Source organism: Schistocerca piceifrons, chromosome 1 (genome assembly GCF_021461385.2).
Source record: "Schistocerca piceifrons isolate TAMUIC-IGC-003096 chromosome 1, iqSchPice1.1, whole genome shotgun sequence".
Taxonomy (NCBI): Eukaryota; Metazoa; Arthropoda; class Insecta; order Orthoptera; family Acrididae; genus Schistocerca; species Schistocerca piceifrons.
In genome coordinates this window covers 819,776,363-819,802,168 of record NC_060138.1, presented here as the reverse complement: position 1 = coordinate 819,802,168, position 25,806 = coordinate 819,776,363, and the positions used below count along the sequence as shown (strand labels likewise).

The 25,806-nt window shown below is 40.2% G+C and overlaps 1 protein-coding gene across 1 annotated transcript in view; it reads left to right on the top strand.

Moving 5' to 3' along the window:
• The window catches only part of LOC124714323 (glycolipid transfer protein), a 69,483-nt gene that overhangs the window by 21,675 nt on the left and 22,002 nt on the right, over positions 1-25,806 (top strand). Inside the window, exon 4 of the mRNA XM_047243011.1 lies at positions 24,767-24,917. Within this exon, the coding sequence (XP_047098967.1) occupies positions 24,767-24,917 (151 nt within the window). The remainder of the gene's footprint in view (positions 1-24,766; positions 24,918-25,806) is intronic.

Below are 25,806 nucleotides of genomic sequence, written 5' to 3'. Positions count from 1 at the left end.
CCAGTGGCGGACATCCTTCTTCGCCAAAGCTGCGGAAATTCAAACAAACACAGTCTGCCGGTAACGTCATTACAACCGTTTTTTGGGATCAGAAAGGGGTATTGTTGGTTGACTTTATGCCCACTGGTACCACAATTAACGCTGACAGATACTGTGAGACTCAGAAAAAACTCAAACGAGCAATTCAGAACCGGAGAAGAGGAGTGTTGAGCAAGGGTGTACACATTCTCCATGACAGCACTCGCCCACACATTGCTCGGCAAACTGTTGCTCTCCTGGTTCATAGCTTTCTGAACAATATGGTGGCGAGCTGGTATGACATGGGCATACAAAAACTGCCACAGCGTCTACAAAAATGAATTGACAGAAATGGGGATTATGTCGAAAAATAGCTAAATGTTCAAAGTGTAAACTGATGTAAACCATTGTAGAAATAAACAGGTCTATGTACTTATAAAAAAATAGGAGACCTTACTTTTGGGACTACCCTCGTAGGTGTGACTGATGCATGATGCTTCACTTAGCATCTGAATGCTTCCGGTAAGAGGCTACTTGCACTTCTAATTGTTGAAATTTGTTGAATCATCAGTCTTCTGACCAAGTGGTTCATTATGGACTCTGATGATTGTCTCTTCTACGAGCATCTTCATCTCAGAGTAGCGCTTGCACCTTATATCTTCAATTAATTGTGGGATGTATTCCAATCTCTGTCTTCCCCTGCAATTCTATGCTCTACAGCTTCCTCTAGTACCACGGAAGTTATTCTCTGATGTCATAACACTTGTCCATTTATACTGTCCCCACTTCCTGTTAGTGTTTTCCACATGCTCCTCTCTTCAGTAATTCTAAAGAGAACAACTTCATTTCTTATCTGACCATACCACTTAATTTTCAACATACTTCTATAGCACCGCATTTCAAACACTTAAGATTCCCTCCTTTTACAGTTTTCTCAGAGTCCACAATTCACTACCATTTATTGGTTTGTTCCAAAAATACATTCTCAAAAATTTCTTTCATAGGTTTTGTTGTCCAGCTTGCTTCATCTATTATGTTTTATTTCATTTCCAAGGTAACAGAATTCCATAACTTCATCTACTTCCAGGTCCCCCACTCTTGGGTTAAGTTTATCACTAATCTGATTTCTACTATTCCTCTTTAGTATTTCCTCAATTTACTCTTTCCTTTCAACAGATGCTGTAATTCTTCTTCACTTCTATCAAGGATAGTAATATCATCAGTGAATCTTATCATTGATATCCTTTCACCCTGAATTTTAATTCCACTCTTGAACCTATCTTTTATTTCCACCACTGCTCCCCTGATACAGAGAATGAACAATAGGGTCAAAAGACTACACCTGTCTTACATCCTTTTTCATCTGAGCTTCATTCTTGGTCTTCCATTCCTACTGTTCTTTCTGGGTTCTTGTACAAATTACATATTATCTGTCTTTCCCTATAATTTACTGCTATTTTTCTCAGAATTTTGAACATTTTGTGCAATTTTACATTGTAGGCAGCTTTTCCAGGTAAACAAATCATATGAATGTGTCTTGATCTTCCTTACTTCTTACTTCCATTATCAGTCACAAAGTTGACTGCCTCTCTGGTGTCCTTACCTTTTCAAAAGGCAAACTGACTGCCATTTAACAGATCCTCAGTTTCCTTTTCAATTCTTCTGTATATTATTCTTATCAGCAACTTGGATGGATGAACTGTTAAACTGATTGTATGATAGTTCTTGCACTTATCTGTCTTTGCTATATTCGGGATTGTGTGGATGAAATTTTTCTAATGAGTTTCAAGACTTGCAGATCATATGCACCAACTTGAGCAGTTGCCTGGTTGCCATATCTCCCAACGATTTCAGAAATTCTGAAGGAATGTTGTCTATTGTGTCTACCTTATTTTATCATAAATCTTCCAAAGCTCTCATAAACTCTTCCCCTTTTTTCTCCCTCTCCCCCTTCTACAACTAATTACTGTAATTACTGACAGATGATAAAGTTAGTAACTATTATCAGTGTAATATGTGCTGCTTATTTTTGCACTTCTGGTTGTTTTACTGTGATTAAAAAACAATAATAATAATAAAAAATAATGTCCCAATTGTTACTGAAGTGTACCTTTATCATTGCACACAACATTCTCTTGATGTGTTAAATATTGGATCTTAATGTCCACTACAGTATATGTGTATAACAGTAAAGTTGTAGTAATATTCTTTCAAGTCATAATTATAAGGAAGAAGTTTTTTAAACATGCGGCTTTTATAATAACTTGACAAATTGAGGCTGCCAAAACTTTCCATAGTAAATTTACAGTTTTATCTTATTGCCAACAGAGGTGGAATTACAGCCAGAGTGAGACACTTTTCACAACTTCAGTAATTTTGTATTTAATTGTACATATCAAGTTTTTACAACTCGGGTAAGTTACCCTCTACACAACATTGCATCGGAGTAAGTGTCAAAGTATTAAGTATTCTACTTCTATAGAAATTATCCTTCACATATCTTTCTTCAGACATTTTTTCTACTTAACCAGTACTATGCGCAACTGTCTTAAAACATTTTTCAAACAAATGTTTAAAGAGTATGAGGTGTATATTTGAAAATTATCTCCAGAAATTTAGCTGTTCAAGTGTATAGCTGTATAGTACACGAAATATTATATAATGCCTGTGAGAGAAACCTTCCTCTGCCACCTCCCACCCCCAACTGTAAGCGAAGAAATGTGTTGATGTGTTATAGTTGACCCCCATAAATTATGCAGGATATTGTTGAAAATGAAAGCTAATGTTTAGAATGACTCATTTTGTAGTCCGTGAAACATTATAATGGCTATGAGAGAAAATTCTTTGCTGTGGGTCAGTTCTAAGTGAAGGAACAGTATCCCCATGAAAAAAGTAAGATACTTGTGTTTCTCTGTCGGGTAGCATCAGCGGAATTGTTTAAAAAATAAAGTTTCATAATGGATTGGATTAGATGAGATGACATTAGATTAGATTAGATTAGATTAGAACTTGTTCCATAGATCATGAATACGACACTTCGTAATGATGTGGAACATGTCAGGTTAATAAAAGGTGTCTATACAAAATATTAATGGCTCTGAGCACTGGGACTTAACATCTGAGGCCATCAGTTCCCTAGAACTTAGAACTACTTAAACCCAACTAACCTAAGGACATCACACACATTCATGCCCGAGGCAGGATTCAAACCTGCGACCGTAGCAGTCGTGCTGTTCCGGACTGAAACACCTAGAACTGCTCGGCCACTGCGACCGGCCTAAATATTACATTACACAAAATATTACATGACACTTTTTTTGTGGGGGTTGGGGAAATTACCCACTTACTATATCCAAAAATTCATCTAATGAGTAGAAGGAGTTGCCATTAAGAAACTCTTTTACTTTCCTTTTAAATGCTATATGGCTATCTGTCAGACTTTTGATGCTATTAGGTAAGTGACCAAAGACTTTTGTGGCAGCATAATTTACCCCCTTCTGAGCCAAAGTTAGATTTAATCTTTAGTAGTGAAGATCATCCTTTCTCCTTGTGTTGTAGACATGTACACTGCTAGTACTTTTGAATTCGTTCGGATTGTTAATAACAAATTTCATAAGTGAATGTATATATTGTGAGGCTACAGTGAAGATCTCTGGCTTTTTAAATAAGTGTCTGCAGGATGATCTTGGATGAGCTCCAGCAATTATTCTGATTACACGCTTTTGTGCAATGAACACTCTTTAACTCAATGATGAGTTACCCCAAAATATGATGCCATACGAAAGTGGAGAATAAAAATAGGTGTGGTAAGCTAATTTACTGAGATGTATATCACCAAAATTTGCAGTGACCCTAATAGCATAAGTTGCTGAACTCAAACGTTTCAGCAGATCTTCAGTGTGTTTTTTTTCCAGTTCAACCCCTCATCAATGCATACACCTAGAAATTTTGAATATTCTACCTCAGCTACCGATTTCTGATCGAAGTCTTTATTTATTAATGGTGTCATTCCATTTACGGTGTGGAACTGTATGTACTGTGTTTTGTCAAAGTTTAATGAGAGCCCATTTGCAGAGAACCACTTAATGATTTTCTGAAAAACATCATTTACAATTTCACCAGTTAATTCTTGTCTGTTGGGTGTGATAGCTATACTTGCATCATCGGCAAAAAGTACCAGCTTTGCATCTTCGTGAATATAGAATAGTAAGTCATTAATATATATTAAGAACAGAAGAGGACTCAAGACCGAACCTTGCAACACCCCATTCTTGATTGTTCCCCAGTTTGAGAAATCACCAGTTTTTTTTGCATATTATGTGAACTGCTTATTTCAACTTTCTGCACTCTTCCAGTAAGGTATGATTTAAACCATTTGAGCATTGTCCCATTCACACCACAGTTCTTGAGCTTATCTAGAAGTATTCCATGATTTACACAATCAAAAGCCTTTGAGAGATCACAAAAATTCGCAACGGGTGACTTCCGGTTACTCAGAGTATTTAATATTTCATTAGTGAAAGTATATATAGCATTTTCCGTTGAAAAACCTTTCTGGAAACCAAACTGACATTTTGTTAAAACTTTATTTTTACAAAGGTGTGAAGCTACTCTACAATACATTACTTTTTCAAGAATTTTGGATAAGGCAGTCAGAAGAGAGATTCGGCAGTAGTTGTTGACATCAGACGTATCCCCTTTTTTATGCAGTGGTTTAACAATGGCATACTTAAGTCTATCTGGGAAAATACCTTGCTTCAGAGAGCTATTACATATGTGGCTAAGAATCCCACTTATCTCTTGGGAACAAGCTTTTACTATCCTGCTGGAAATGCCATCAATTCCATGTGAGTTTTTATTCTCAAGAGAGTTTATTATCTTCCTAATTTCAGAAGGAGAGGTGGGTGGAATTTCAGTTGTATCAAATGGTGTGGGTAAGGTCTCTTCCATTAACTGCCTTGCTTCTTCTAATGAACATTTAGATCTTATTTTCTCTACAACATTTAAAAAATGATTATTCGAAAGGTTTTCGACTTCCAGCTTGTTGTTTGTCAAGTTTCCGTTCGCCTTGATGGTACTGTACTCTTGGTTGCCCTGTCTCCCTTGTAATAATCTTCCAAATTGTTTTGATTTTGTTATCAGAGGTATTAATCTCAGACATGATGCACATACTTTTGGACTTTTTAATAACCTTTCTTAATGTAGCACAGTAGTTTTTATAATATTTGACTGTTTCTGGGTCATTACTCTTTCTTGTTGTTAGATATAGTTCCCTTTTGTGGCTACAAGATATTTTTATTCCTTTAGTAAGCCAAGGTTTTTTTGCGTGGTTTCTTATAATTACATTTAATTACTTTCTTGGGGAAACAGTTTTCAAATTCTCTTACAAGTGTATCATGAAATAAGTTATATTTTAAATTAGCATCGGGTTCGTTGTACACCTCATTCCAGTCTAACTGCTGAAGATTTTCTCTGAAATTTCTAATTGTTGAGTCATTAATTGAATGCACAACTTTGGAGGGTAGTTTTGAATTACTGAATGGAGCTATGTCATATACTGTAAGTAGCTAAGCACCATGATCAGAAAGAATTTATGTTTTTAAACTTATTTTGGTCTATAAAAGTGTTATCTATCAATGTGCTGCTGTCCTTTAATACCCGAGTAGGAAAATTAATGACAGATGTCAAATTGAAAGAACCGAGCAAGACTGCCAGGTAATTCTTCCTATTACACTCTTTCAGTGAATCAACATTGAAATCCCCACAAATAATAATTTTTTTTCCCCTATCTGACAGATAGCACAACAAGGCATCAATCCTGAAGGGGAACTATATACTGTTACAATTATAAAAGAGCCCTCCTTCAGTTTAAGTTGACATGCACATGCTTCTATATGTTGCTCTAGATAAAACTTTTTTGTATCTAAGCTTTTTACGCAGTGGAAGTGTAATTGCTCTTATATTTCTCACATTGAAAGTGATAAACCACTGTTGACTCTGCCAATACGTCTCCATGTGCATCCAACCTGATTACTTCCTCCAATTGAGATAGAGAAAATGTACTTAAAGTACAATATAACCCCACTTTTATATTCCCAGAATTAACGTTTCCCCATCGCTTGTGACAATTCTTATCACCCCTGTCAAATTTCCTATGCTCACAATGTTAATGTGCACCCAATTTTGCATTAACATATCTATAATTTTTCCATGACCTACGCTTTATGAAACAATGTTCGTGGAGATAAAACTGGTGTAATTAACATAAAATGATGCAGGCATGACATTGGCCTTTAAACAGTGTATAGAAATGTCATGTGGTTAAGTTTCTTGAAACCAGGACACTCTATTCAAAGAATCTGAATCTGTAAAACTAGGAACAACCTCTGCTTGGTGTAACAGAGGGAGTCACTATGTCTACATGCACCACATTTTCCAAAAGATTAAAACCAAATTTGGAAACCATTTTTTGCTGTCATGTTTACATGTCCGGGTCTGAAGCGGATTTGCTAACCCAGTTAGTTATGACATCTGGAAAACAGGCTGTTCCAGTTTTTGATTTAGTCAGCTTAATCATTATTTCTCTTCAGTTAAATGTTAGAGGTAGACAGTTTCATGCTCAGTCCAATAAATCTGCTTCACCTTCAATGCACAATAAGTCACCCCTCCATATACGTCGATATTTTGATAACAAGACATGAACTGACAATCCAAGTACATTTCAAAAATTGTTCATTTACGTGGGAGCAAAAATCAATTGTGGATGTGGAAAACAGGCAGCTAAGAACAGATTTCCAGAATCAATTTTGGCGTGTTTACATAAGCAACCAGAAACAGTATTGTGAATTCAGTATACTAAGTTCATTCACAACAGTTTTCAGTCTACTGTGCATGCGCAACTTTGTGATTGTTGCGCTCGTCTTGTCAGTTCGAAAGGACATTTCACGTGTTTCATTGTTTGACCACTTGTAGTGCTGGTTGACACTTTTGTGTCACTCAGATGTTTCCAGTTTAAATAATGAAACACTGCACCGGTTAAGTAGTTTTTTCATGCTTACCGAAATGCGTTTTGAGAAATTATTCTCGTTGCCAACTGCAAATATTTACATATGTATTTCTTGTGTGTGTGTGTGTGTGTGTGTGAGAGAGAGAGAGTGAGAGAGAGAAGGAGGGGACACAGTACCTTTAAAATCTTGGAAAGCATCATGGTAAGCATGAAAAAATATGTATGTTTCATTATTTAAATTATGAATGACACAACAGGCTTTCCAAAGACATCAATTATGATTGATTAAACTAAGTCAAACGGTTCTACTTCCCAGACAGTTTACCAGTTCCAGTTACATAGTAGAAAATTAGGATAACCATTATTGGATACTAACCTAGTCCCTAACGAATATTTTGATGCCTGTTACACACATATATCATAAATAATGTATACGAAACTGCAAGGGGGGGGGGGGGGGGGGGGGGGAGTCCTACATGTGAAGTTTACCGGTTACAAAGTTATTTCCAGATTTTATATTTTCCTGAATTTTATATCTTTTTTTTTAAGTCCCTTGAAAAATATAACAGCAGGGTTTCACTGTATACAAAAAAGTAGGAGTGGAGTAATGTTCTACCAAAAACAAAACATGAATAAATATGACTACTTGAGGCCTTGTAGGTGTCATTCTACAAATTCACAAAGGTTCAAGTCCTCCCATGGTCACCAAAAATGTAATTTACCAGTTGGATTGGATGTACTTGATTCAGTATTGTTCTGCTTTTACTTTAACTGTTACTTTGGATGTAGTGGTAGTAGACTTTGTCTCCTCAATGTCCTCTTCTTGCTGGAAGGAACTATAATACAGCAACTTCTACTTTTCTTGAATAATTATGTGGACATCTTCCACAGTCATGTGCACTAACCTTCAGATGACATCAAACATCTATTCAGAATGTCCACCAACTTGAAAACCATGACAGGCAACTTTATATGCAGAATGATGCATCCAGAGTGACACTTCAGTTCATAGTTCATTTGTTCATATTCAGCATAACCATTGGCAGCATGTTTTGTATATACCCAGGGGATGTCACACTTCTCCATTTTAAGCTGGCGATGCAAGGAGCTTATATATACTTCCATGCGGGTGCTTCCTCTCCTGAAGTTAGTGCTATTGCCATCTCATCTTGAAGACATTGTTCCTCAGCATGGTTTTCCATACACAGATCAAACAATAAATTCACACAACAGCCTCTGTAAAAATAACTTGTTTTATAATTTCTCATTCATGAGTATCATTTGTTGGTAAGAAGATGAAGGATTCTGATTGTATTTAAAGACTGTTAGTGGCACCAAAGTTAGTGCCAGTCCCTAGCAAATGAGACAGGAACTGAAACTCAGGTAGCAAAGCAAAAGCTGAATTCCTTAACTTCATTTTCTAATGCTCCTTTACAAAGAAAAACCCAGAACTGCCCCAGTTTAATCCTTGTACCGCTTAAAAGATGAATGAAATAAATATTAGTGTCAGTGGTATTGAGAAACAGCTGAAATCATTAAAACTGAACAAAGCTCCTGGGCATATGGAATCCCTATCAGATTTTATACTGAATAATTTGCTTCTGAGTTAGCCCCTATTCTAACTATAGTCTATTGTGTATACCTTGAACAAAAAACCATGCCCAGCTCTTGAAAAAAAAAAAAAAAAAAAGAGAGAGAGAGAGAGAGAGAGAGAGAGAGAGAGAGAGAGAGAGAAGCACAGGTCACACTCGTCTACAACAAGGGTAATAACCCCCCCCCTTCCCCCCAGGGGGCTTGCCATTCTTTGGCGGGTTTGTGCTTGGCTACCGCGGGGCCCCAACCTTTGTAGTATTTTTTCCCTTCCGTGCTGCATGTCTAACCTCTTGCTATTCTTTTTTCACTCTCTTGGGGAACATGTCTGGGGTATTATTGGGAATGTTCTGCATTCTGTCTCTGATATACGAACAGTCTCACCTTTGTTTTTTGACCCCTTTTCCTTTCTTTGTTTCCCTTCTCCTCTCATTCCTCCACTTCGGCATTTGAGGATCCTCTTTTTTCTTCTTCCTTCCTGTGCGCTCCTGAAGGCCAGCCCACGTGTCTGCCGTGTGACAGGTGACTGGGTAACGTGTAATTTCCAGCCCCAGGTCGGCAGGTAGGGTTCGCCCGAGCTCCCTGATACAGGCCATGCCCAGAGAGGGGTGATTGCCTAAGCTGTAACCTTCCCAAATTACCAATTGGTCCCTCTGTCAAAGATGTGAACAATCACCTAAGGCACCCGCAGTGGAGGGAGCCCCCAGTTAGAAGGAGCGCACCATCAAGATGCTGGCAATCATGTGGGAGTTTCTCACAATCAGTCAATCATCTTCCCACTCAGTGTCTACAAAACACAAATGTAATGAGGCTAATGATTCATAGACCCTTCCCATTGCCCACGGTTCCTCTGACTGAAGACAGTCAGTCCTTCGCCACGGTAAATCCATTTATTATTCAGAAAGGTGGGCAATTGCTGGCCCTGTGAAATCCTGCTATCACTTACAGAATGGCACTTTGCTTTTGGAGACCACTTCTGATGCTCAGCACAGTAACTGCTTGTTGCCTTGCTTTTCAACGGTTACCCTGCTCGTGTCGAGGCCCATAAGAACTTTGAATTATTTCCATGGTGTAATTTACACCAGGCTTCTTAACGGTCTAACTGACGCCAAAATCCAAATTTACCTCTCTAATCACAGTGTCATTGCCATCCATCATGTAATGAAAAAGGTTGATTTCTCCCTAATGCCCACCCCGCTCTCTCTTTCTCACCTTTAATAGAGTGGTGCTTCCATCCAAGCTCAAAGCAGGCTATGAAATTATCACAGTCCAGCCGTACATTTCGAACCTAGTGCGCTACCTGTGTCATCATTTCAACCACACCAGAACATCTTGTCGACACCTAGCCAAATGTGTCACCTGTGGTAGGGATGCGCACAAGGACAATTGTCTGCCTCCTTCTCCCCACTGTATCAACTGCAATGGTGGCCGTGCCGCCGCCTCTTGGGATTGTCCTGTGTATCTTGATGAGCAGGCTGTTAAAGAGGAGATCCAGGTAAAGGAAAAGGTGCCTTACCCAGTCGCTTGCAAGTTACTGGATAGTCGAAACCCTGCGTTCTCCCATCTGGTAGCTACAGTTGTGTTCTTGTTACCCCTTGCTTCATGAAGGCCATGGCCACACAGACATGTGACCTAATATTCAGCTCTGAGGTCGTGAAATCGCCCAGTGTCAAGGTAGCCATTGCCATCCTCTGTCCAGCTGTCTAACAAGCCATCAAACTCTCACCTCAAGAGGCATGGCCACCAGCTAAACAACCGGTAGGCCAGAAAGGACAGAAGGAGTACTCCCATGAAGACTTCCTCCATCCCTCCAGCCAAACATCACCCTAGTCTTCCTCTTACCGGATGGGATCGAAGAAGTCCACCAAAGGCAAACGGTCTTCTCCTTTGCCAATTTGAAGATCCTCTTCAACAGTGTCACCACGTGGTACCCTAGCCCGTCCGGCCTCTGTATTGCCAGTGCGCACCACCAACTGTTTTTCAGCGTTGGACTCCACAGACCAACCGCACAAGCACGCTGATGCTTGTTTGGACCCCATGGACCAGGATCCTCCTGCTTCTGCGCCCTTTAGTAGTGACTCTACACCAGCTCTCACTCAGCGGCCGCTGAGTTGATACCCCTACATCTGTTCCTCTTCATGACAGTCTTCCAATGTAACGTTTGCGGCCTTCAGTCCAAAGAAGAGGATTTATGGCTCCTTTTAGCATCGCAGCATCCTCTTGTAATCTGCCTTCAGGAAATGAAATTGTGCCCTCACGACTGCTTTGAGCTTTCACATTACTTTGTGATTCGTTTTGACCTTCCCCCCGAGGTCTGCATTCCATCTCATGGGGGTGTCATGCTGTTCATACAGGATTACATCCATAGTCAACCCATCTCCATGACTACCCGTCTTCAAGCTGTTGCAGTTCGCCTTTTCTTTACCCGCCGGACTTTTTCCCTCTGTACCATTTATGTCCCTCCATCATTCGATGTCACCAGGGCAGACTTCCTTCACCTTATTGGGCAGCTACCTCCCCCATTTTTGCTACTCGGTGACTTTAATGCACATCATCCCCTTTGGGGTTCTCCCAGGACCTGTCAGAGAGGTGCCCTCTTGGCTGACCTTCTTAACCAACTTGACCTCTTCTGCCTAAACACTAGAGCACGCACTTTCCTATCCGACTCCTGCACACCTATTCCCGTTTGGACCTATCCTTTTGCACTGCCCAGCTTGCCCATCGTCTTGAGTGGTCCGTTTTTTGTGACACCTACTGACGTGACCATTTCCCATGTGCTCTCCGTTTGCTGAGTCCTACCCTATCCGCATGCATACCCAAATGGCAGCTTACTAAGGCTGACTGGCAGCTTTACTCCTCCCTGATGTACTTTGAAGAACAGGATTTCCCCAGTTGTGATGACCAGGTGGACTATCTCACCTATGTTATCCATACTGCTGCAGGACGTTCATTCCTTGCACTTCCTCTTTACCATGTCATGTCTCCGTCCCTTGGCGGACTAAGGCATGCAGTGATGCAATTCACACATGGCTCTCCGCATTCTAAACTGTCATCCTGTGATGGCAAACTGCATTCATTATAAACAGATGCGTGCAAAGTGTCGTCACGTTCTTTGGGACAGCAAATGAGCTAGCTGGATTTCGTTCACTAGTTCTTTTAACAGTTCCACCCTTTCCTCTGTTGTGTGGGTCAACCTCCGACGGCTCTCTGGGACCAAGATCCATTCCCCCATTTCCGGCCTCACAGTTGCAGACGATGTTATCGTGGAACCTATTAGTATCTCCAACACCTTGGGCCACCATTTTTCAGAAGTTTCAAGCTTTTCCCACTATCACCCTGCCTTCCTCCATCAGAAATGAGCAGAGGAGGCTCCGGCAATACCCCTCCCTTCTTCGAATTGTGAGTGCTACAATGCCACCATTACTATGAGGGAGCTCGATCGTGCTCTCAGTTCATCCCGATCCTCTGCACCAGGGCTGGATGCTATCCACATTCAGATGTTGCAGCACCTTTCTCTTGCAGGCAAGCATTTTCTGCTTAACATGTACAACCGCATCTGGTAAGAGGGCTCATCTCCCGGATACAGGCGCGAAGCCACCGTCATACCATTACCTAAGCCTGGTACGGACAAAACCCTTCCTTGTAGTTACCCCCCCCCCCCCCCCATTTCTCTTACGTTTGCAAGGTAATGAAATACATGATTCATGCCTGGCTGGTATGGTGGCTCAAGTCTTGCAATTTACTGACAAATCCACAGTGTGGATTTAGAGTGTGGCATTCTGCAGTTGACCAGCTCGTTACTTTGTTCCCCCATGTCATGAATGGTTTTTTGGGGAAATCCCAGACTGTGGCCGTGTTTTTCGATTTGGAGAAGGCCTCAGACAGCTGCCTGAGTACTGGTATCCTGCGTACTCTTTACACATGGGGCTTCTGTGGCCACCTGCCCTGTTTCCTTCAGGCATTTTTAAAAGATCAAGTTTTCAAGGTGCGTGTGGGTTCTGCCTTGTCGGACACCTTTATCCAGGAAAACGGTAAGTGGATTCTCCAAACATCTTTACATCTTGGGCCTGATGCCCTTCCGTTCATTGAAACTACGAAATTCCTGGGGCTCATGCTCGATAGGAAACACTCTTGATCTTCCCATGTCTCTTACCTGGCAGCCCACTGTACACGATTCCTCAATGTGCTACGTGTCCTCAATGGTAATTCCTGGGGTACCAATCGAACCACCTTCCTCTATTTCTACTGGTCCTTTGTCCGTTCGAAACTCGATTACGGGTGCTTTGTTTATGCGTCTGCACACCCATCCCTCTTGGGCCATCTCAAAACTATCCACCATCCGTTTGGCCACAGGTGCCTTTTACACCAGTCTGGTTGAGAGTCTGTATGCTGAAGCTGCTGAACTACCACTGTCCTACTGTTGTGACTTCCTACTCAGCAGGTATGTATGCCGTTTGTCTGCCATGCGTGGCCACCCATCCTATGCCTCCTCCTTTGATGATTCCTTTGATCGTCAGTATATGGGGCTCGTCCTTCTTCTCTGTTACCTCCTGGAGTCAACTTTCGGCACTTGCTACGGCGGCTTAACTCCGCACTACCTGCACCTTTCCCGGTGTGTGTGAACCAATCGTCACCTTGACTTCATGAAGCAGCCCATGTTAACCTTGACCTTCATTTGCTTCCTAAGAACACTACTCCACCTTGGTCTGTTGCCTTCAGTTTCACGACCTTCACATGGAACTTCGCAATAGTACCTTTGTATACACTAATGTCTTTCGGACTGACCGGGCGTCAGATGTGCCTTCGTCATTGGCACTCGTGTCTTTCGATATTGGCTTCCTGCACACTCTTCAGTATTTACAACCAGGCTCTTCACCTTGTATCAGGCTACAGAGTACATCCAGCGACACAGCATTTTCAATTGTGTCCTCTGCTCAGACTCACTCAGTGCCCTTCACAGTCTATGTTCACTGTGCACCACCCATCCCTTAGTGCAGCGGGTCCAGGAAAACTGTCAACTACTCACTCCTGGTGGAGCCAGTGTGATGTTTGTGTGAGTTCCTGGTCATGTCGGTCTGGCAGGAAACAAGTCTGCTGCCAAAGCTGCGGTCCTAGTACCTCAGCCTGCTAGTACCTATATTGCATCCAATGATCTCTGTGTCGCCGTCTGTCAGGAGGTGGTGTCCCTTTGGCATCACCAATGGTCCTCTCTTCACAGGAATAAGCTTCGGCTTATTAAGCCTCTCCCAGTGGCTTGGATGACCTCCTCTCAGCCCTCCCGCTGGGAGGAGGTATTTTAACTTGGTTACATATTGGGCACTGCCTTTTTAGTCATTGTCGTTTGCTAAGTGGCTCTACCCCACCACTTTGTACACATTGTGCCCAAGTTTTAACTGTCTATCACTTCCTGATGGAATGTCCATTTTTTTTAACTTTTACGTTCTCGTTTGGGTTGGCTGTCTGAGTTATCGGCCGTTTTAGCAAATGACGCGCGGGATGTTGACCGCGTTTTACTTTTTATCTGCCAAAGCAATATGGTGAAGGCCATTTAATTTTTAGTTTTGGACCTCCACTTCTGTATGATGATCTTTTTTAGCTCTTTTTCCATGTGCTTGTTTTTAGCTGTCTTCTATTATGTCAGTTGGCATTGACGTATAGTTGTTTGTAACACCTCTCTGTCTTCGAGTGCTAAAGTTTTGACTTGGGTGCGTATGACCCCAATTGTTTTTGCGCCCTAAACAAAACAAAACAAAACAAAACAAACAACAAGGCTAATAGAGGTGATCAACAAAACTACCATCCAATATCGATTTGTTATAGAATGCTTGAACAAATTCAGAGTTCACACATAATGAGGTACCTTGATCTGAATCACCTGCTCAATCCCAGCCACCATGGATTCTGAAAATATTGATCATTGGATCAAGGCAATCAAATGTATGCAGTATTTCTTGGTTTCCAAAAAGCATTTGACTCAGTACTACACTATGTTTATGGTCAAAAGTATGATCATATAGGGTATCAAGTGAAATTTGTGAGTGGATTGAGGACTTTTTGGTGGGGAGGACACAGCGTGTTATATTGGATGGAGTCAACATAAGATGCAGAAGTTAACTTCAGGTGTGCCCCAGGGAAGTGTTAGGACCCTTGCCGTTTATGTTCTGTATCAGTGACCTTGCAGGCTTTTTGCAGATGATACAGTTATCTATGATGCAGTACTGCCTGACTGAAGTTGCGTAAATATTCAGTCAGATCTTGATAAGATTTCAAAGTGGTGCAAGAATTGGCAACTTGCTTTTAATGTTCAGAAATGTAAAATTGTGCACTTCACAAAATGTAGTATCCTATGAGTATAATGTGAATGAGTCACTGTTGGAATCGGCTGACTCATACAGATACCTGGATGTTGCACTTTGTAGGGTTATGACATGGAATTGTCACATAGGCTCAGTTGTGGGTGAACCAGATGGTAGACTTCGGTTTACTAGTAGAATACTGGGGAAGTGCAGTCCGTCTACAAAGGAGATTGCTTACAAATCACTTGTGCAACAGTTCTAGAATATTGCTCAAGTGTGGGGGACTTGTACCAAATAGGATTAAGAGGGGTTGTTGGAAGTATACAGAGGAGGGCAGCATGGATGATCACAGGTTTGTTTGATCCCTGGGAAAAGGTCAGAGAGATACTGAAGGAACTGAACTGGCAGACTCGTGAAGAGACACATTAGCCCAAGAAAGTCTGTTAACAAAGCTCCAAGAACCTACTTTAAATGACGACTCTAGGAATATAGCACAACCCCATATGTATCACTCACCTAGGGATGCTGATAAGATTAGAATATTTATTACATGCACAGAGGCCTTCAGTCAGTCATTCTTCCCACACTCAATACATGAATGGAACGGGAAGAAACCCTACTAACTGGTACAATGGGATGTATTCTCTGCCATGAACCACATGATGGTTAGCTGAGTTTTGCTGTAGATGTAAGTAGAAATAGTTAAAATCTTCTGGGTTATTAGGCCGTGTTATGTTTCTTCTAAATTGTTCGACGTTCGACCCCTCTGCTGGGGGAGTTTTCTAGCAGTAGTGGACACCAAAAGATCCATCCTGAGGAAGATCCCAGCAGAGGGGTCCAAACATCGAACAGTTTAGAAGAAACATGATGCGGCCTAATGCCCAGAAGATTTTAACTTGGTGACAACAGCCATGAAAGCCTGCAGACTTACATAAGTAGAAATACACATCACTCTTCTGGCTGAAGTGATATGTAACACCAGAAACCAAATAACAGTTGCTTATCATTATTAATGCGGATCTCATCTCATAATATGTTCCTTAATGTTCTCCTTTATAAAAGAATCTCAATGACTACATGAACTAAGGACAGTATTGCACACAGGTCTGTCTCAGGACCAGCAAATATGTAGTTCTGATGTATGGGGACAATTCATTTGATTTTATTGGCAGCCCATATAAAGCATACCAGCATAAGAAGAATTAAGCAAATTTCAGACCACAACTTCATTCATCTGTCATCTACATAAATCCTACCATGAAGGAAAAGCTTTGTGGATGTGGAAGGAGTTAAAATATACACTAACAAAATGAAGCAATTGTACAAACAAGTTACAATTATTAAACTGCTATATTCTGTTTGAGCATGTGCACATTTAAGTGACATATTTCCATGGCTACATTGGTAATTAATAAATAACAGTAATCTACAAACTGTAAGAGTAGAGTGAATATTATTATTTGTTGTTGTCATTTTTAGTCCAAAGACTAGTTTGATACAGGTCTCCACACTAGTCTATCCTGAGCAAGCATCTTCACTCTTCATAACTGCTGCAACATATATCCATTTGAAGCTGCTTAGCACAGTCAAATCTTGGCCTCACTCCACAGCATCCATCCCCACCCCCCTCCTGCCCCTCCAGAACTTATTTACATTACGAAGTCTACTATTCCTTGATGCCTCAGGGTGGGGGTGTATCCTATAAATTAATGCCTTTTTGTAGCCAAGCTGAGCCATAAATTTCTGTTCTCCCCAGTTCTATTCAGTACCTAACCATTAGTTACTTCACCTATCCATCTCCTTCAATATAGTATTCTTCTGTAGCAAAGTAAGTCAAAAGCTTTTACTCTCCTCTTGTCTCAACTGCTTGTCCAAGTTTCACTTATGTACAAGGCCACACTCCATACAAATAGCTTCAGAAGAGGCTTTCCAACATTTAGATTCATATTTGATGTTACAAATTTATATCTGATGTTAACAAATTTCTGCGTCGGAGGTTCAAGACCTCCCTCTTGTGTGTGTGTGTGTGTGTGTTTGTGTGTGTGTTTTGTCCTTAGCATAAGTTAGTTTAAGTTAAATTAAGTAATGAGTAAGCTTAGGGACCGATGACCTCAGCAGTTTGGTCCCATAAGACGTTATCAGAAATTTCCAATTTTAACAAATTTCTCTTTTTCAGAAATGTTTTTCTTGCTATTGCCAATCTGCATTTTATATCCTTTCAGCATCAGCTTATTTAGTTAGACTACATTCCATTGCCATTCTTTTACTTTTGTTGTTGCTCATTTTATAACCTCTTTTTATGGCACAACCCATTCCTTTCCACTGCTCTTCCTCCAAGTCATTTTATGCCTCTGACAAGTTTACAATATCACTGACTAACCTCAAAGATTTTATTTACCCCCTCTGCTCCCTTTCCACATTTCTCTTGGTATCCTTTTTTGTTTTCTCAATGTACAGAGTAAATAAAATCAGGGATAGGCTACAACCCTGTCTCATTTCCTTCACAAAGACTATCTCCATTTCATGTCCTTTGACTGTTAGAACTGGAATCTAGTTCCTGTACAAATTGTAGACACCTTACTGGTGTTTTATTCTAGTCAGCATTGTCAAAAGCTCTCTCTCTGTCTTTCTTTCTTTTTTAATCATTAGTCTTCCAAATGGTTCGATGTGGCCTGCTACGAATTCCTTTCTTGTGCCAGCTTCTTCATCTCAGAGCAGCACTTGCACCTATGTCGTCAATTATTTGTTGGCTGTATTCCATCTCTGTCTTCCCGTACATTTTTTACCCTCTATAGTTCCCGGTAGTACCATGGAAATTATTCCCTGATGTAAGATGTGTCCAATCACCCTGTCTCTACTTTGTGTCATATTTTCCACATTTTCCTCTCTTTATTGGTTCTGTGGATAACCTACTCATCCCTTATATTATCAGTGTGCGTAATTTACAACATCCTTCCATTGCACCACATCTCAAACATTCAGATTCTCTTCTTTTCCAGTTTCCCACAGTCCACGATTTAATATCATACAATGCTGTACTCCAAACCAACATTCTCAGAAATTTCTTCACAAATTAAGGACTATGTTTCACGCTAGCAGACTTGTCTTGGCCAGGAATGCCTTCTTTATCTGCGAGTCTGCCTTTTGTGTCTTCCTTGCTTTATCTGCCATAAGTTAGTTTGCTTTGAAGGTAGTAGAATTCTGTAGCTTCATTTATGTCATGATCACTAATGTTGGCAATAAAGATTATCACTAATCTCATTCCTCCTACACATAATTGCAGCAGTTTTTCTTCAGTTCACACTTAATCTGTAGTATGTGCTCATCAGACTTCAGTTCATTCAACAGGTCCTGCAGTTCTTCACTGCAAATTTTACAGTTAATATCCTTTCATCCTGAATTTTAATTTCACTCATGAACTTTTCTTTTATTTCTGTCATAGTTTCTTATATGTATAAATTGAGAGCAGTAGGGGCAAAAGACTGCATCCCTGTCTTACACCACGTAAAGTGCCCTCCGCCACACACCGTTGGGTGGCTTGCGGAGTATAAATGTAGATGCAGATGTAGATTTTCAATCCGATCACATCATTCTTGGTCTTGCAGTCTCATTATTATTCCCTCTTGGTTTTTGTATATGTAGTGTATTATCCACTTTTCCCTTTCACCCAGATTCTTCTCAAAATTTGGAACATTTTGCATCATTTCACATTGTAGAACGCTTTTTCTAGGTAGACAATCCTATGAATGTGTGTCGAGTAAAGCCCTGCTTTTATTATCAGATACATCATCAGAACTGCCCGTCATCTAACATATCCTTAATTTTCTTTTCCATTCAGCAACTTGGACACATGAGCTTTTAAACTGATTTTGCAATAGTTCTCACACTTGTCTGCCTTTGTTGACTTTGGTATTGCATGGATGATATTTTTCCAACAGTTGGATGTTATGTCTCCAGTCGCATACATTATACATACTAACTTGAATAGTTGCTTGATTTTATTAAGTCAGAAGGAATATTATTTATCCTTTCTGTCTAACTTGATCGCAAGTCTTCGAAATTTCTGTTAAAAAGATTCACACAATCATAGCTTTCGGCCATTAACGCCTTTGTCAGCACACACACACACACACACACACACACACACACACACACACACACACACACACAAACGCAATTTGCACACACATCTGCAGTCTCTGAGACTGCAGATGTTGCAGGACTCTCTCTGTGTGTGTGTGTGTGTGTGTGTGTGTGTGTGTGTGTGTGTGTGTAAGGCCTTAATGACCTAAAGCTATGATTGTGTGAATCTTTTTACTGTGCCTATTGCGACTCAGCATCTCCGCTATATGGTGAGTAGCAACTTTCCTTCTCTGGTATTGTTACATTCCATCCTGGATTTTCCAGTGTTTAAATTTCTGTTAAAATGTGACTCTAATACTGGATCCCTGATGAATCCCCTATCAACTCCCACTTTTTCTTCTGTCATTAGAGAAGTCTTCCCCTCACAGAGGCCCTCTGCATTTAACAGCACAGTTCCCATTGAACTCAATTTTGGCAGCTTTGCTTTTCATTTTACTCAATGTTGTTTTTACTGCTCTGTATGCTGAATCAGTCCATCTGAAAATCTTTTTTTTTTCTCCTCCATGTTTCCTGCAGCCTCTTTCCCTTGACAACCCTATAATTCCTGTCTTTTAATCTGAAAGTGCTATAAATTTCTGTTTACCTCTCCCCAGCTTAGCTTATAAAGGCAAGTTCTAGGGCCAGTATTGCCTTATATGTTCCTACATTACTCCAGAATCCAAGATGCTCTTTCCTGTGTTTGGCCTCTACCAGTTTTTCCATTCTTCTGAAATAATCCCTGTCAGTATTTTGCAAATATACCTTACTGAACTTACAGTTTAGTAATATTTACATCTGTCAGCAGCTGCCTTCTTTGGAATAGGAATTATTACCTCCTCCTCCAAGTCTGAGGGCACTTTGCCTGTCTCTTCATTGTTGTTATTAATCTAATTCCTTCAGCATTACCCAGTTTACTTTGACTACATTCCATTGCTTTTGTTGATGATCATCTTATATCCTCCTTTCAGGACACTGCCCATTCCATTAAACTGCTCTTCCGGGTCCTTTGCTGTCTCTGACATTATTACATTGTCATCGGCAAAGTTTTTATTTCTTCTCCATGGATTTTAATTCCTACTCCAAATTTTTCTTTTGTTTCCTTTACTGCTTGCTCAATATACAGATTGAATAACATCGGGGATAGGCTACAACCCTGTCTCACTCCCTTCCCAACCACTGCTTCCCTTTCGTGGCCCTCGACTCGTATAACTGCCATCTGGTTTCAGTACAAATTGTAAATAGCCTTTTTCTCCCTGTATTTGACCCCTGCCACCTACAGAGTTTGAAAGAGAGTATTCCAGTCAACATTGTCAAAATAGAAATGTAGGTTTGCCTTTCCTTAATCTATCTTCTCAGATAAGTCATAGGGTCAGTATTGCCTCACATGTTCATTTCTAAATCCAAACTGATCTTCCCCAAGGTCAGCTTCTACCAGTTTTTCCATTCATCTGTAAAGAAGTTATGATAGTATTTTGCAGCCGTGATTTATTAAACTGATAGTTCGGTAATTTTCACATCTGTCAACACCTGCTTTCTTTGGGATTGGAATTATTATATTCTTCTTGAAGTCTGAGTGTATTTCACCTGTCTCATACATCTTGGTAACCAGATGGCAGAGTTTTGTCAGGGCTGGCTCTCCCAAGGCTATCAGTAGTTGTAATGGAATGTTGCCTACTCCTGGGGGCCTTGTTTCAACTTAGGTCTTTCAGTGCTCTGTCAAACTCTTCACGCAGTATCATATTTCCCATTTCATCTTCATCTACATCCTCTTCCATTTACATAATATTGTCGCCAGCCGAAGTGGCCGTGCGGTTAAAGGCGCTGCAGTCTGGAACCGCAAGACCGCTACGGTCGCAGGTTCGAATCCTCCCTCGGGCATGGATGTTTGTGATGTCCTTAGGTTAGTTAGGTTTAACTAGTTCTGAGTTCTAGGGGACTGATGACCACAGCAGTTAAGTCCCATAGTGCTCAGAGCCATTTGAACCATTTTGAACATAATATTGTCCTAGAGTACACCACCCTTGTATAGGCCCTCTATATACTCCTTCCGCCTTTCTGCTTTTCCTTCTTTGCTTAGAACTGAGTTTCCATCTGAGCTCTTGATATTCATGCAAGTGGTTCTCTTTTCTCCAAAGGTCTCTTTAATTTTCCTGTAGGCAGTATCTATCTTACCCCTAGCGATATGTGTCTCTACAGCCTTATATTTGTCCTCTAGCCATCCCTGCTTAGCCATTTTGCACTTCCTGTCGATCTCATTTTTGATACGTTTGTATTCCTTTTTGCCTGCTTCGTTTACTGCACTTTATATTTTTTCCTTTCATCAATTCAATTCAATATTTCTTCTGTTACCCAAGAATTTCCACTAGCCCTCGTCATTTTACGTACTTGATCCTCTGCTGCCTTCACTATTTCGTCTCTCAAAGCTACCCATTCGTCTTCTACTGTATTTCTTTCCCCTGTTCTTGTCAGTCATTCTCTAATGCTCACTCTGAAACTCTCTACAACCTCTGGTTCTTTCATTTTATCCAGGTCCCATCTCCTTAATTTCCCACCTTTTTGCAGTTTCTTCACTTCATAACCAATAGATTGTGGTCAGAGTCCACATCTGCCCCTGGAAATGTCTTACAGTTTAAAACCTGGTTCCTAAATCTCTGTCTTACCATTATATAATCAATCTGAAACCTTCTAGTATCTCCAGGCCTCTTCCATGTATACAACCGTCTTTCATGATTCTTGAACCAAGTGTTAGCTATGATAAAGTTATGCTCTGTGCAAAATTCTACCAGGCGGCTTCCTCTATCATTCCTTACCCCCATTCAATATTCACCTACTACTTTTCCTTCTCTTCCTTTTCCTACTATCGAATTCCAGTCACCCACGACTATTCAGTTTTCGTCTCCCTTCACTATCTTTATAATTTCTTTTATCTCATCATACATTTCATTTTGATTTTGTATTTCGAACCCTGTATTCACTTGACCAGAAGTTTTGTTCCTCCTGCCACTGAGATTCACCAATTCTGACTATGTCTAGCTTTAACCTATCCATTTCCCTTTTTAAATTTTCTAACCTACCTGTCCGATTAAGGGATCTGACATTCCACGCTCCGGTCCGTAGAACGCCAGTTTTCTTTCTCCTGATAATGACGTCCTCCTGAGTAGTCCCCACCCGGAGATCCGAATGGGGGACTATTTCACCTCCAGAATATTTTATCCCAGAGGATGCCATCATCATTTAACCATACAGTAAAGTGCATGCCCTCGGAGAAAATAACGGCTGTAGTTTCCCCTTGCTTTCAGCCATTCGCAGTACCAGCACAGCAAGGCCGTTTTGGTTAATGTTACAAGGCCAGATTAGTCACTCATCCAGACTGCTGCCCCTCTTCAGAAACCACACGAGTGGCCTCTCAACAGATACCCCTCCGTTTTGGTTGCACCTACGGTATGGCTATCTGTCTCACTCAGGCACGCAAGCCTCCACTGTCTCTTCGTACCAGGCAAAATAATTTTGTCAAAGTTGGCTCTCCCAAGGATCTCAGTAATTCTGGGGGAATATCATCTACCCCAGAGGCCCTGTTTGGACTTCAATATTTCAGTGCCTTTTCAGATTTGCTGTACAGTACCATACTTTTCATTTTACCTTCATATACTTGCTCTTCTTCTTTTTCTCTAACATTTTCTTCAAGTGTGTTTCCCTTAGATAGACCCTCTGTATATTTCTTCCACTTCCCAGCTTTCCCTTCTTTACTTAGTATGGGCTTGCCACCTAAGCTCTTAATATTCATACAGGTGCTTCTCATTTCTCCAAAGGTCTCTTTCATTTTTTATAGGCACAATCTGTCTTTCCTATAGTCATACATGCTTCTGCGGTCTAGCATTTCTCATCCAAACATTCAGCCTCTGCCATTTTGTACTTCCTCTCAGTCTCAGTTTTTAGACACCTGTCTATCCTTTTGCCCACTTCATATGTGTACTTTCTCCTTTCATCAGTAGATTTAATACATCAAGTGTTATCCTAGTATTTGTACTGGGCCTTGTCTTTTTACCTATTTGATCATTTACTATTTTCATTATTTTATCTTTCAAAGCTACTCATTCATTTTCCATTGTGTTTATTTCCCTGTTGCTGTTAATTGTTGCCTTATGGTATCTTTGAACACTCGTCAACCTCTGGCTATTTCAATTTTTATTCAGGTCCTCTCCATTTAATTTCCTACCATTCTGCAATTTATTTAGTTTTAATCTGTAACTCATAATCAGTAAATTACAGGCAAGCTCACATCTGACCCAGGAGATGCCTCACAGTGTAAATTCTGATTTCAAAATCTCTGTCTTACTATTAAAAGTAATCAGTGTGAAATCTTTCAGTATCTCCAGGTCTCTTTCACGTTTACAACATATTTCGTGGTCCTTAAACCAAATACTGTCGATGATTAAACTGTGCTCTGCACAGAATTCTACGAGGCAACTTCCCCTTTCATTCCTCTAAACCAACTATGTTTTTCCTTCTCAACCATTCCTTCTGTAAAATTCCAGTTTCTCATCACAATCAAATTTTCGTCTCACTTGTACCACTGTAGTAGGTGTTCGCTTTTTATCGATCTTGGCTATGATAATGCATTCACTGTACTGCTCATAGTAGCAGTACCGGTATTCTTATTCATTATTAGACCTACTTCAGCATTATCCCTTTGATTTTGTGTTGATAAACCAGCAATCACTTGACCAAAAGTCATATTTATCTTGCTACCATGATTCAACGATTCACTAATTTTTACTATATCTAACTTCAACCTATCTTTTTAAATGTTCTAAACTACCTTCACGATTGAGGGATCTAACATTCCTCATTTCAACCTGTAGAATGTCGTTCCCCCCCCCCCCCCCCCCCCCCCCCCCCCCCCCCCCCCCAGATTATTACCCATAGAGATCCACTCTTCTTGTACTGACAAGTGAACAGACTGTTACTTCTGTTCTATGTAGCACAGTTATTGGCTGGTGTGTTAGATAGTGCCTGTCTGCAGTGTTACCAACAGTCCCAACACAACCTGATAATATGGCATATATAATGTTTGAAGCAACTCTTAGAAAACAATAAACACTTAGCACTGAATATAAAATCACTGTAGCTGATACAAGAAGCAAAACCAAGTTAAAGCAATTCTTGCATCCCAATCCCAAATACCATAGTATTCTCAGAGACCCACTAGTGCTTTCTAGGTGCTGCCTCACTTTGGTATGGGATGTACTACTGGATTATAAAAATAAATTTTCTCTGTCTTATTATGCTGTTAACAGTGTATGTGAATGGGTGTAATTTGTACTTAAATTAAGCATAAGATCTATTATATTGCTCTTATTTTCTATCAATACCTTTAATCCACCAGGGAGGCTGTAGAATGTTTTAATGACCTTGCAATTTACCTCTGGCTGTGCTCAATTAAGGTTAAATCATTCATAGTAGAGTCATATTTATTTCTGCTGTAATTCCAGTTGACTGCAATGCAATTCATAAGAGGGTTTGTGTGTGGAGAAGCTATTGTTAAATAAGCCTAATGACTCGAACTGCAACCCATAAGATTCTTGGGGATGTATGTTTATGTGCTTATAAAAGCATTGAGAAATTCAAGAATTTTAAATTTTTCACTGGAGAAAATGTACATTAGATAAGAATCTGCATATTTTGCAATTTTAATAATCACCTTTTTAATTAATTTTTTCTTTTTAATTTACAGAGCTCTGAATTTTGTATATACGTTTTTTAAGTGCATCCGAGAAGATGCTCGCAAAGGAGGAAACACTGAAGATCTCATACTATTTTTACAGAAGGCTTATGAAGAAACCCTAAAAAGGTATCATGGCTGGATGGCACAACAAGTGTTTGGAGTAAGTGAAAAGTGAATGAAAGTCACAATTGAGTTTGCCCTTGATATATTTTCTGTCTTCAATCTCCCCCCCTCCCACGTGCGCGCGCGCCGCGCGCGCGCGCGCACACACACACACACACACACACACACACACACACAAACGTGTGTGTGCGCACACCATATTATCAATTTCCTTGAAAGAAAACTGTGTTGTCCGTTACTCAAACTCAAATACTTTATTCATCCAGTAAATCTGTACAGATTGTGGTCTGTAACTTGCATACACACACAATGCATATTACATCAGAGTGTATTGTAATTGTGCAGTAAATTACCTACTTCAGGAGGCAGTAGCAGTTTTTGCATATTCTTGCTTCAAGTCTGTTGTACTTCACATAGTCTAAATATTCTGCCACTGAATAGAAGCAGTGAAACTAATAAGTAGATAAGTAGAGACCGGATTATATGCATTTGTGTGTGTCCCATTTTGCAAATTTTTTAGAAAATAATCCCAGAAAGGCCCCCTTCCTAACCTCTACCAGAAAGTATTCAGAAAATATCAGAGTTCTAAATGTACTGATTTTTCGTGTGGCCGGGCGCTCTTTCTCGTAATTGATACGGACAGGTTTGACTTTGATTTATAATGCACGCAGTAACTACCACTTTTTTTATTATTTGATCATGCGTATTTTAAGGTTTTTATGATGCATATAATCTGGTCTCTACTAATAATGCCTTTAGGCATTTATAAAATAGTAAAAACGAGGAAACAACTTTTAATTAGTGTAGCAAACCTTTGTACATTTCTATAGCACTATTTGTAGAAGAGGTTTTAAAGGCTGATGTCCTGACTGCCTAGAGATAAGAGTTTGTCTGTTTGTCTAGTATTGTGTTCATGTACATTCTTT